This window comes from Dreissena polymorpha, chromosome 2 (genome assembly GCF_020536995.1).
Source record: "Dreissena polymorpha isolate Duluth1 chromosome 2, UMN_Dpol_1.0, whole genome shotgun sequence".
Taxonomy (NCBI): Eukaryota; Metazoa; Mollusca; class Bivalvia; order Myida; family Dreissenidae; genus Dreissena; species Dreissena polymorpha.
Genome location: NC_068356.1, coordinates 126,440,356 through 126,454,318, shown reverse-complemented (window position 1 = coordinate 126,454,318; position 13,963 = coordinate 126,440,356). Strand labels below are relative to the sequence as shown.

Sequence of the window (13,963 nt, the reverse complement as noted above, 5' to 3'; positions counted from 1 at the left end):
AGAAAAACACAATCTTGACTTTTGAATGTATTTTCTCAATTATTAAATATGGTAACAAAACCTATTTGATAACTGACATTTGAACAGTTTTTTAACATTTGAATTGATTAGCATGTAATTTGACACCAATATCTTTGAAACTTGAAAGCAAAGGTGCTTTTGGGTGGTCTGTTCAGGTCATCTGTAAGTGTTGAAAGATCAAGATAAGACACTGTGTGGTTGCCAGGCCAGGCTAGGCCCTGTCATGTCCCTGACTCATCTGCAGGGCTTCAGTGGGCAACATTGTGTTCCACTTGAAATCATTGTGTCAATCAATGTAACACCAGACCAAAGCTCTTTTTTTTCAGAATCTTAAATGTTCTGCTTTCTTTATAGGGACTTGGCATATTAATTTGTTCACGATTATTCATTTATGACACTTTATCTTATATGCATTTCTTATATTTACATGTTAACTTTGTCTTTTATTATCTCTTACAAGCAAATGATAAAATTTTATCAATATGCTTAAATGTGAACATGTCCCTTTAAAATCATTGACAATGTTATGCGTGATCACCCGCCATTGACATGCATTGCATTTGTATTTTATTGATCTGACTAAACTGTAAGGATAAATTTTGAAGTTAATCTGAATTTAAATGTTGTCATTTCCTGTGGTACACTGAGTGAAATACCAAATACGACTACAACTGATTTCCTGTTCTTTTTTAAGTGCGGTATTGTAAACTGTCTGATAAGAAAACCTTGAGGACTGTGTACACACATGAGCCGATAATGCACCTCGATCAAACATGTTTGTTTACTCTCACTGGCGTACAGCAATAAATACTTCCCCATAAGAAATGACTTAAATCATAAAATCCCTCCTTATACTTAATGGCAATATTTCATCAAAGATATGATTTTTGACTGTTTTATTGTTCTGTGAGAAATACTATTTAAGACATTTTGTTATGAAATCAATATGAAATTATAGATATTCTTTCTTTCATTCTGGTCTCACATGTCAAAACTTTAGCTGCTTCCGTTATGTTGTCTTTCATGGTGGAAAATTAAACAAAATTTGTGTTAATATAAGTAATAAAACTGTACAATTTACTCCCCTTCACACTGCATTGAAATCCTTGGTAAAACCATTCTTCTAATCTGTTTATTAAATTCACAAGCATTAAAATTATTATGACAGGTTCAAATACCATAGAAGATTAAAGCAATCATTTAGAAATGTTATCAACTTGATCTTAATCAGTTTATCCATAATGTCATTTAATATTATACTGCTATAATGTACTGCATGCAGATCGGATTTTAATGTTTGTTTCTAAATGGCCCTTGCTCTAGGAAAACGATGATTAATGCATGTGTATAAAGTGATGACCCTGTATGCCTAAACTGGATTGTCATTAAGAAGAGACTTCCTTTAAATTAAAAATAGCATCAAACCCAAAAGTGTCGTCACTGATCTGCCTATGCTGACTGCACTGGCTTTTCTGGGACAACACTTTGCACTCATGCATTAAGCCTCATTTTCCCAGAGCGAAGTTAAATAGAGAACTTATTTGACCCTATGCTATATTTGTGAAGCTATCACAACTTAACTTATCCAGCACTATACCAAATCAGTGCCTTGCAACTGTAGAGCCATTTTATACATTTTAAGTTACAGTGTTAACCATGATTACTCTTGTATGCTGAGTCTTTATTTAGTTTTTTCCTAACAAATACTTAAAAAACTAAACTAAACTTAAAGGTCTTTCCTTGTTGGCGTTCATCTACGTCCTTTGTAGAGAGATGTAAATGCCAGACTCACACTGGGCAAGAAACAAAGTTGTTATCTGCTAAAACCTTGGCTGTAATTGAAGCAAATCCAGGGCCCATATTTATAAAGAATCATAAGCTCTTCCTAAACATAAGATGAAAATTCGTATTGTATTTAATGTGTGCTTTGTCCTTGCTGGTGTTTTCAGGGGCAGCTGAGAGTGGCAAGAGTACACTGGTGAAGCAGATGAAGATCATCCACAATGAGGGATTCACCAATGAGGAGCTTCTCTCATTCAAGGTAAGGGGACCCACAAAGTATCACAAAACAGAAGTGTACCTTATTTTTGACACTAGGCATCGATGCTGAGTCGGGCACAGGGAAAATGGGTTAAATGCATGTGAATAAAGTGCCATCCCAGATTAGCCTGTGCAGTCTGCACAGACTAATCAGGGATGACGCTTTCCGTTTTATGTGGAATGTTGTGTTTAAAGGAATCTCTTCTAAATGAAAACTCAGTCTAGGCAGAAAGTTTTGTCCCTTATAAGCTTGTGCAGAATGCACAGGCTAATCTAGGATGACAATTTACCCAAATGCATTATAAGCCCCATTTTCCCATAGCCCAGCTCAGTACTGTGGCTTCTTTCAGACACTAGGGCAGGCATGTTTATGTATTTGTTTGCTTATTTTCCACTCATGAAAAAATGTACAATAAGGTATTTACCAGTAGTAAAGTTCAGAAAACTTTGGGGCTGTGTTGATCTGTATTGTTTAACCCATTTAAGCCTAGTGGACTCTCCCATCCTGCAAAATTGGATCAATTTATTTCCAAAATTAGGGATGTCTAGTATATTTATTTCTATATTTTGAATATTTCTAAAAGAAATTCCTTTAAGCAAACAGCGCAGACCCTGATGAGACGCCGCATCATGCAGCGTCTCATCTGGGTCTACGCTGTTTGTCAAGGCCTTTTTTCTAGACGCTAGGCATAAATGGGTTGAAGATAACATCCCCATTAAGTTCTCTTAAATTGATTGAAATCAGGCTTAAGCTGAACTGAGTTTCATTTAACGCCTTAAATTAAGAAATAATAGTGCCTTTTGTGTTCATACATTTATATAGCCAAGCTACGCCCCTGATAGACCATTATTTAGGGTGTGTGAATTTGCCCAACCTTCTGTGTAAATACAAGTGTTGTTTTTGCATGTTTTATATATACTCTATACTCTGTGAAGTTGATCATCAAACACTTAAGTGGAGAAATGGAAAACATTGTTAACATTTAGATGTGAACATACAACTGTTTCATTGTTGTTTAATGAGTTTGGTGGGGCAGTTTTCTAACACACCTGCTTTTAGCTAAGTAGACTGCTTCTGAAGGGCAACAATTGATCAGTTTATTCCTCTACAGTATATTTTGGGTCATTAAATTCTAATGTCATATTAATCCTTGTAGAGAATGGAGAAAGTGTTACTATCTGTTATTTGTATAAATGATGTTTGGTTGATAGTTGAATTTTGATATAAATACATTGAACTTCATTTTCTTGTAGATTCTACCTTTATAATTATGAAATTTAAGATTGCAGGCCTAATTATAAAGTTCAATATTGCAGGCCAAATTATGCTTTCATAGCTTTCTTATTAACTATTAATGATAATGCTTGTCATTTAATGAAGTTTATTTCTTATAGAATAAAACAGTTTAATTAAACTGTGTATAACCATGAAGTAGGCTGTAGGTAATGCTAATAGAATATACAACAATTAATGTTACTCTAAGCTTGATAAAATGTTATTCATGACAGGTGGGTTAAATAAGATCAATCTAATTGCGACATTCATTGTCTTTTCTGTCTTACTTCGTGTGCACAATGAATGGGACACACATAACTGATCACTACTAGTGATTGATAGGGTACCATCACAGTCTAGTCAGATCAATGGCAACATGGGGTATCAGCTGATAATCTGCTCATAATTAATTACCAATTGTTCTTTGTTTGTGAGGAGAATCATTAAACCCTGAGTAAGACACCCTGGTATTGTGTTTCACAACTCAGGAGTCACCAGAAGACACTGTGTCACACCTTGCAAGTCATCCAGTGCTTTTTGATACGGCAGACATTGGGGGAGGTGTAGCACTGTGTTGGTTGCATAGAGTGGTGTAGCACTATGTTAGTTGCATAGAGTGGTGTGGATTTATGTTGGTTGCATAACTGGTGTTGCACTATGGTGGTTGCATAGTGTGTTGTAGCACTATGTTGGTTGCATAGAGTGGTGTTGCACTATGTTAGTTGCATAGAGTGGTGTAGCTCTATGTTGGTTGCATATAGTGATGTAGCTCTAAAATGGTTCCATAGTGTGGTGTAGCACTGTAATGGTAGCATAGAGTGGTGTAGCTCTAATATGTTGGTTGCATTGAGTGGATACTGGTTCCATAGAGTGGTGTAGCTCTATGTTGGTTGCATAGAGTGGTGTAGCACTATGCTGGTTCCATAGAGTGGTGTAGCACTATGCTGGTGTTGGTAGCATAGAGTGAAACTTGAAACTTGAGCATTTGATTGAACGCCTATTTCTACGTATAAAACATATTCAATGGCGTTGTACAACAAAAATAAAAAATCTAAACACAAATTAAATACATACAAAGGTACATCACATATTACCTTAAAATATGCAAGAGTGGTGTAGCATTATGTTGGTTGTATAGAGTGGTGTAGCTCTATGTTGGTTGCATAGAGTGGTGTAGCACTATGCTGGTTGCAATTTTAGAGTGGTGTAGCACTGCGTTGGTTGCATAGAGTGGTGTAGCTCTATGTTGTTTGCATAGAGTGGTGTAGCACTATGTTGGTTGCATAGAGAAGTATAGGTCTATGTTGGTTGCATAGAGTTGTGTAGCTGCATGTTGGTTGCATAGAGTGGTGTAGCACTATGTTGGTTGCATAGAGAAGTTTAGGTCTATGTTGGTTGCATAGAGTTGTGTAGCTGCATGTTGGTTGCATAGAGTGGTGTAGCACTATGTTGGTTGCATAGAGAAGTATAGGTCTATGTTGGTTGCATAGAGTTGTGTAGCTGCATGTTGGTTGCATAGAGTGGTGTAGCAGTATGTTGGTTGCATAGAGAAGTATAGGTCTATGTTGGTTGCATAGAGTTGTGTAGCTGCATGTTGGTTGCATAGAATCAGAATAGGTCTGGTTCTTTCTGACCATAGTTAAATAATAAGATCCCCACTCTGGGAAAAAAAGGTTTGATGCAATTGAATAAACAAATTCCAGATTAGCCTGTGCAGTCCACACAGGCTGATCATGGACGAAAAAAAATCCAATTTTATAGTATTTGTTTGTTAGGGTTAGGGTTAGGCAACCCCTAGGCAGTCTCTTCTTACGGAATATCTAGTTTAGGCCGAAAGTGTTGTCTCTGATTAGCCTGTGAGGACTGCACAAACTAATCATTGTTGACACTGTATGCATATGCATTAAGCCCAGTTTTCCTAGAGCGTAAATGTATCCTTTCAACTTCAGTATCATGAAAATGCATATAGAATTTACTTTTTATTGCAACAGTTTTGTTATATTTGTGGTACAGATACATGCAGTTTCTTTTGTGTTTGTAATATGTCTAAATGAAATGTAAATCATTTTTAATATGGTTAACCATGTCTTTCAGATAAGAAATATTTAGAGGTTAAAATAAGTAATTGTGGACAATTTGTGTTACAAATTACATAAAATGTACAATCAAATTGTAAAAAGGCTTAGCTAATAGAAGTGTGATAAACTTCTGACCTGATGTTGCATTTAACCACTAAGACAATGGACCAGTATCTTTATTGGGGGACAGGAATGCCCCCATTCATTATTATCTCTGTTATCTAAGCCCAAGCTGTAGTCCTAGGGTCATGGACACTGAGACCGGGCCTTTGACTGGCTTATCTGGTGTCCTGAAAACCATGGATTTGATATTGGCATGTACACTTGCATTACTGTGGGGAACATGTGACCGTCACTGTTATTTTTTTTCCTGAGACCAGACTCTTATGTCTTCAGAACTTAAGGTGCATTCTGGGAAAACCAGGCTGAATACACGTGCCTAAAGTATCAAATCAGATAGGCCTGTGCAGTCTGCACAGGCTTATCAGGGAGGACACTATTGGCTTGTATGGAATTTTTAATTGTAAGGAATTCTTTTTTAAACTAAAGTAAAGTCTAGGCTGGAAGTGTTGTCCTTTATTAGCAGAATCTGAAAGACACTTTATGCACATGCATTTAAGACCAGTTTTCCCAGAGAATGCCTTATTTATTCCTTTTAAGTGTTATTCTATCTAGTATGTTGTGTTTTGTCACAAAAATAAATTATATGACTTGTATGGGTTTAGACTGAATGCAGATATTTGTAAATTTGGCGTTCTGCTAAACAACACTTTGAGAATTGATATTCATAGCCTGGGAAAATCCACAAGATTTAACGTTCCCATTGTAGATTAATGTAGCGTATCAATCGCTGACAATGCTATCAGTCCATATAATCTCATAAATATATGATAATATATGTCAACAAGGTATATGACTATCATTCACAGGAAAATAGCTAATGAAGACTGTTATGTATTCTCATCACGGACTTCAATAGGTTGTGAAAACTAGGAGTCAATTGACACCCTGCTTGAAATGTGCAGGTGTGAAATGACACTTTCAGGGGTAGATATATATTTTATGTCCATAGTTTTTTTTTCTTCATGAATATGTTAATTAACCTGCAAATGTTTCTTTACATAAAACTGAGAGATATAGCATGCAAAAAAAACAAAAATTTGATGATATAAATTATATATGAAAGGGTTAGCTTCCTGGCAAAGCTCAAAGTCGCTGTGGTGTAATGGATAAGACGTCTGCCTAGCGACTGGGAGGTCATGGGTTGGATCACCACTTTGGGAACATTCTTTAAATTTCCCCCAAAGACACCAAGTACTGGTTCTAGGCCCAGGATAAGCCTGAGGCTTTCAATGCAATAGAGCTAATTAAAATAAATAGGTTTAAACTAAAACTGAAGATGTCATATAATAAAGCGTGAGAAAAATTCAAAATGCTTGCATTATTAGGCACTGATTCTGCTTTGATTTAAATCTATGTAATATTTTTCATAAGCCACAAACAAGCAGGAATTTATAAGGATATTTATTTATTATATTAAAATCTGTTTGACTATGTTCGCCATCCTTTTTAACCCTTTGCCATTAGAAACATATTTTGACGCATTTGTATTTTCTCTGAAAGTTAATTTTTTTTATTTTTTTTACTAGATTTATATTTTAAAGGCTTCATTTCCAAACTCTTAGAAACTTAGTTGAGCAGCAAACAGCATAAAACCTGAACAAAGTGAGAGTAAATCGCAGGCTGTTCTGGTTTTATGCTGTTTGCACATAGCCGTTTTCACTTTGCTTCTAAGTGGGAAAGGGTTACAGAGCATGTTCCAATAATCAAAGTCTTGAAATAAACTCCCAGATTATCATGTACAATATTTGTTTACCAGAAACTTTTGAGTTAATATACTATTTATTGATGCAGTGAAAAAGCTGTACATGCAGTGTACATTTTAGGTTTCTCAGAGTACAATGAAAGTTACAATTTGAAATACACAATACAACCATCAGGGCTTCACGTAAAATGTCCCACCAACAGCTTTACTGTGAAATATAATAAAAATAATTGTACTTTCTTTAGATAAACAGTCATCTATCTTGCTTGAAATCAGATAAGAGCTGTCATGAAATATTTAGCAACAATCTCATCTTTTGAAATACATTTTGTTTAACAAAAGTGTTGAAAGTCAGTACTTGTTGGATATCTAATATCACCAGTGTGTGGTGATGAATACAATCTATGGATGATCTTAACCTTGGCTCACTATCCATGCAGTCATTAATGGTTAAACATGAATGAGCCATAATAATGACACTTCAAAGCGTCAGGGGTGCTCAGGGGATCCAAGGTCACGCCCATGGACATTGTAGTCCAAGTCAAAAGATTGTTTAACAACTGATCTTTTCATTAGATCACTTAATTAGATTATTATGTTATAAAGGTCCCCATCATGCATTGAAGAAGGTCTGTTTGTATTAGTCATCATTGATGGGTATGAACAACTTGTTTAAGCAATATATCAGCAATTTGTTACTTGATCAGTGGATTTGAAAAAGAATGTTACTTTTGCTTACGAGTAATTTTTAAATTTAATGTTAACTAATTTAAATCACGATATTGTCATTCATTTCATTGTAAAAGAAATTATCTCTCCTTTACAGTCTGACATTGTTGGGTAACTTAATAACTATTTAGACCCTACTGGGATAAGTGTGGTTAATGCATGTGTGTAAAATGCAGTCACAGATTAGCCTGTGCACTCCGCACATGCTCATCAGGGACATCACTCTCCGTCTAGACCAGATTTTTGTTTTGAAGAGATTTCATTTTAACGAAACATTCCTTAAAAGCGGAAAGTGTCTTCCCTGATTAGCCTGTATGGTTTGATACACATCAGCTGTCGGCTGACTTCCTGTGTGCTGGAGGGGCAGGTTGTCACAGTCTGACACCAGAATCACTTCATCAAATTAGTTTGCTCTCCATGTTTGTTTATGATTTTTGTATTCATTAGGAGTCCTATCCATTATTTAAAAAAATGGCTTGCTTTTGGAATGTTTATTGCTAATGTAAATAAAGATTTTGGAATGATTTTATAGCACTTAAACAACTGAAAGAACTGTAAGATCAACTTTTATTGAAACACCAGCATCCATGTACTTAAATTTTTAAAATCATTTTTTCGATGTTTAAAGTAAATCATTGATTGAGTCAGGGATAACTAGCAATGGAGCGGCCGGTGGTTTAAATCATCATTACAACCTATATGGTTGAACTTCCATACATTTTAACTCATGGCTTCTTATTAAGTATTTCTTATTTCTTCTCCTCCCCCTTGCGAAGAATCTGGGTTATATTGTTTTGCCACTGTCAGTCTATGGGTGTGATGGTTTATCGGACGACTATTTCATTCACATGTGATATCTAGAGAACTCTATGATAAATATTAGCCAAAACTGAAACAAAAGCAAGATGTCTAATGTTTTGACGTCATCACATGGTAGGTAAAGGTTACAGGAGGTTGTATCATTCACTATTTCATTCACATGTGATATCTAGAGAACTCTATGATAAATAGTAGCCAAAACTGAAACAAAAGCAAGATGTCTAATGTTTTGACGTCATCACATCGTAGGTCAAGGTTACAGGAGGTTGTATCATTATATGTTTACGATTGTGTTTCTCAGCAATATCTAGAGAATGCTTTAACAGACTCTCATGAAACTTAGTATGTTGGTTACTTTTTATGACAGGAAAATTGCTATCAATTTTCAGGTCAACATGTCAAAGGAAAAGGCCACAAAGACTTGTAACATGAAAAACATGTGCACACAATATTTAGAGAATGCTTTTAAGCCACATATATACTCAAAATCAAATAATATACATGTTTATTAAAATATTTCGTAACATAAATTGCACCCATACAAAATCAGTAGCCAAAACTTCAACGCTAGTGGTATTGTAACAGATTTAACGAAATTCAAAATGCTCATTTTTCTTTTTTCTTTGAACCTTGGAATTTCTATGTAGTTTTTCCGATATCAGGAGTTAATGGTGGATTTTTGGAAAACAAATATTGCAGACCTTCATGTTTTTTGTAAGACTCAAGCCTTGATGTGCAGAAGTTGAATGTTGAGCTTATTAGCATAACTTAGTCATACTTTTTAAGGAAATGGTGGCCTCACAAACTGACACTTTGTTGTTCTATTGAACATTGTAGGTAAGATTCAGTTAACTTTATGCATTTTGGTTATGTAGCTGTCTTATTCATTAAGTATTAAACATTTTGTGTGTGTGTGTGTGTGTGTTTTTCTGAAAACAAAATGAAAGAAAATATGGTATGATATATAGATATGATATGATATGCTTTATTAAGGAAAAAGGGTAATATGATATATATATATATATATATATATATATATATATATATATATATATATATATATATATATATATATATATAATATATATATGATATGATATGATATGGGTTATTCAGGAAAAAAGGCAATATGCTGGTATCATTCCACATATAACATAATACATACATATTTCACATTTCATAGCGAATAGATGAATTACCTGTTAATGTTTTGTATGTATCGTGTATTGTATAAACATTGACAGTGTTATCGTTTATTATATGCTATACATGCTTGATAAATAAAAAGATCTTTGTTTATGTTTAATGTTTCTGTTGTTTCTGTACGTGTACGAATAATAAATTAAATAATCCTAACGATTTATTTACGTGCTAACGCAGTATACTTAACAGAGAATCACTTAAATTTTTGCCATTTATCAGAAAGTCCACGGAAAGCACGATTTTTACATGACGCGTATGACGCAATAAAACATTTCTTTGTACATGTGTCGTATTGCATTCAATCTAAATTTAAAGTCGCTCGCCCAATTAAAGCTCTGTCCCATAATGCACTGTACTCTTTTTCTGAAAATTGGCGTCGGCATATGGATGTGCTTATGAATCTCATATTTCTTGTCATAAATGTTAAAGATTATTTTTTTCGTAATTGATGTTGTAATTATATTGGATTATCGGATGCATGTGCACATTAGAAAAGCGGTATGTATTACGTTATCGTTCGATTCGGTTTATATGCAAGTATTTTCGGATGACAACAGAGCATGGCAATACACAGGACCTATATTATAGGCTATACTTTACCTGTTTTTATATCCCCCCTGCAATAAATTAGCTAAAAACTTATAACGCTGTCCGTTTATAACGCGGTTGCGTGGCTTGGACCCCGTCATCCGCGTTATATTGGAGTTACAGTGTACAAAGAATTATAATTGGTTGATGGTGAGGCATAGTACGTGGTGTTAGGTTTATGTACATACATATGGTACATAAATAAGATACAGCAACATTTTGTTTTGATAATAAAACATGTTTGGAAGCAATGAGAGGGAAACAATCTAACCTTTGTATATATTGGGTTAGTGTCTTTGTGTACATGAATCTATTCAACTTGTCTAAAAAAAGCTATCACTACTCTGCTAGTCTCTCCATGTAAACCTTTCTTCATCTGGATAAATTCCAGTACAAAAAAGGCATTACCTGATTATTCTCAATTTAACATCAAGATATTGCAAGCTACTGAAAGGCGTGGGTTGTATTGCACCATGGTCCAATATGTTGACACCTGATAGCTTGAGGTTTAAGGCTGCATACTGTCAGATTACAACTTTTATTTCAACTTCCCTATATGTCTGTATTTGATCTTTTAATATGTTTTATAAAGTTGCATACCAGACATATTTCTGATCTCCACTGATGATTATAGAAGAATGCTTTAAAGGGCAGTATAAGTGTAGGACAGCAATAAAACTGTGCGATAAACATGCTTATTGATAGTTAATGTTCATTTCTTTTGCAGTTAAAGGCATTACTATTGATGATAGTAATTACTCATTTACCTGCTACAAATGTTCAATAAGTGAATCTGTACAACTTGACTTTTTACATCAATTAGCAACAGATCTCTTATTATTCCCGCAGAAAAAAAATTCGGAGGGGATATAGTAATTGGTCCTGTCCGTCCGTCATCTGTCCGTCCGTCCGTCTGTCCGCTAGTCCGAAACTTTGTCCGGAGCATAACTCTAAAACTACTGAAGGGATTTACTTGAAACTTAAAATATAAACAGATTGCAACTAGGAGAAGTGCAGTGATCAAGAACCATAACTCTATCTACCTTACTTTTTGAATAATCTCCCCCTTTATTTAATTTTAAAGTAAATTTTTGTCCGGAGCATAACTCTAAATCTACTGAAAGGATTTACTTGAAACTTTAAATATAAACAGATGGCAAGTAGGAAAAGTGCAGTGACCAAGAACCATAACTCTATCTACCTTAGTTTTTTTAATAATCTCCCTTTATTTAATTTCATAGTAAATTTTTTTCCGAAGCATAATTCTAAATCTACTGAAGGGATTTACTTGAAACTTGAAATATAAACAGATGGCAAGTAGGAGAAGTGCAGTGACTAAGAACCATAACTCTATCAACCTTAGTTTTGGAATTATCTCCCTTTATTTAATTTCAAATTAAAAATTTTGTCCGGAGCATAACTCTATATCTACTGAAGGGATTTACTTGAGACTAGAAATATAAACAGATGGCAACTAGGAGATGTGCAGTGAACATGAACCATAACTCTATCTGCCGTAGTTTTTTAATTACCTCCCTTTTTTCATTTCCAAATATTTTATTCTCTACAGCATAACTCCAACACTATATAACTAATTGATCCTTGAAATATAAATAGATGACACAGATGCCATGTTTTACAAATATTATTCTACTCTCTAAAACAAATGTTCTCATACAACCAAACACATTTCGGCGGGGATTTGGCACTACTGTGACAAGCTCTTGTTTGAAATGATTATGGGATTAGGTGAAAAATTCAAAATGTAAGTTATGTAAAGCTACAAATACATTTCTTAATATCTGTAGTAAAACAAATAATTGGAAATAATATAGCTGGTAATAAATACTCAAGTGATGTAATGTGCGCACATAATAAAGACATGAGCTATATGAAATGATCAATTGAAGGTTATGAAGACATTATTTATTTAACATGTTTCTGGAATAGAAGCCCAGAAATACTGAATTTGTGAAGCGGCTTTGAACGCACATACTGTATGAAAAGGGTGCCATATAAATGTGGTAAATTTAAAAAACAATTGAAATTGCATTTTAAACTCTCCCTTATCTACCGTATTTAAAATGACTGAAAATGTGAGCAATATGAATCTTTTTGTCTAATTAGGCTGATAAACACTTGTTTGCTTTTCTGATTAATCATTAAGACCTATTTTTGTTTAGTGATATCACGGTGATGTAATGTTTTTGTTATGTTGAAAGAATGTGTGACATGTCAACCACAAAGATTGCCTGACAGAGTAGCTCATGTTGTTCCTGGTTATTGAATCGTTAATAAATGTAGCCATATATCATGATGATATGTTGCTTATTATTAAACTGACAGTTGTTGTTGTGAAATAGGCTTCATTGAGCCGTGAAAATGTATGGATGATGTCAAGCTGTAGGCAAAACATTCTTAATGTAGCATACAGCTAATGTATGTTAAGTATTATGTTTCCATTAATACTGGATTGGTTTAATGGTCCAATAGTAATCACTAAATGGTACGAAACATATCAATATTGCTCTGGAAAAAACAGGCTTAATGCAAAAGTGTATTAACAATTAACCTGCGCAGTCCACAGAGGCTAATCAGAGATAACACTCACCACTATTATGGATTTTTTTTCTTTAAAAGATGTCTGATTTAAACAAAAGTCCATTCTAGGCATAAAGTTTTGTATTGTTTATACATGTACCTGTGAAGACTGCACTAGCTAATCTAGGACTATATTTTGCGCAAATGCATTAAGCCCTGTTTTCCAAGATCGAGACTCAATTTTATGGCTGAACATAGAGTACATGTATACACATTGCTCTTGATTTGCTGCACATCCAAGTATTAAATATAAGACCCTGAAAATGTATTGAAGATGAAATAACATTTCAAAATATTTTACTTATTTGTATGGTATCATTTTGTGATTAAATTGGTCAGGTAGTGAGTATTGACAATTCTGGGGCATTTTAATAAAAGTTCAAAGAGTGAGTATTGCAGGTTTGTTCTTGTTAACCGATTTCTGATTGAATTTATTATTTAATATCCAGATTTTTTTTTTGTATTTCAGGAAGTTAATAATTATGATTTGTTGTACCACTTTGGTACCATAGATTCTCAATAAAATTGTGTTCTGATAGCAGAATGTTAATTGTATCGCTGACATGCCTGTATTGGCAATGTATGTGTGTGTGATATTGCGGCCTGTGATGAATGTGTTTGTGATATTTTAGCCTGTGATGTCTATAAATGTGATACTTCAGCATGTGATGAATGTGTGTGTTAAATATTTCAGCCTGTGATTATATGTGTGTGATAATTGACAGCCTGTGATGTACATACCTGTAATATTTCAGCCTGAAATGAATGTATGTGTGTGATATT

The 13,963-nt window shown here is 34.2% G+C and overlaps 1 protein-coding gene across 1 annotated transcript in view; it reads left to right on the top strand.

Moving 5' to 3' along the window:
• LOC127868909 (guanine nucleotide-binding protein G(o) subunit alpha-like) overlaps nt 1-13,963 on the top strand; it is a 34,932-nt gene that overhangs the window by 6,203 nt on the left and 14,766 nt on the right. Inside the window, exon 2 of the mRNA XM_052411061.1 lies at nt 1,971-2,062. Within this exon, the coding sequence (XP_052267021.1) occupies nt 1,971-2,062 (92 nt within the window). The remainder of the gene's footprint in view (nt 1-1,970; nt 2,063-13,963) is intronic.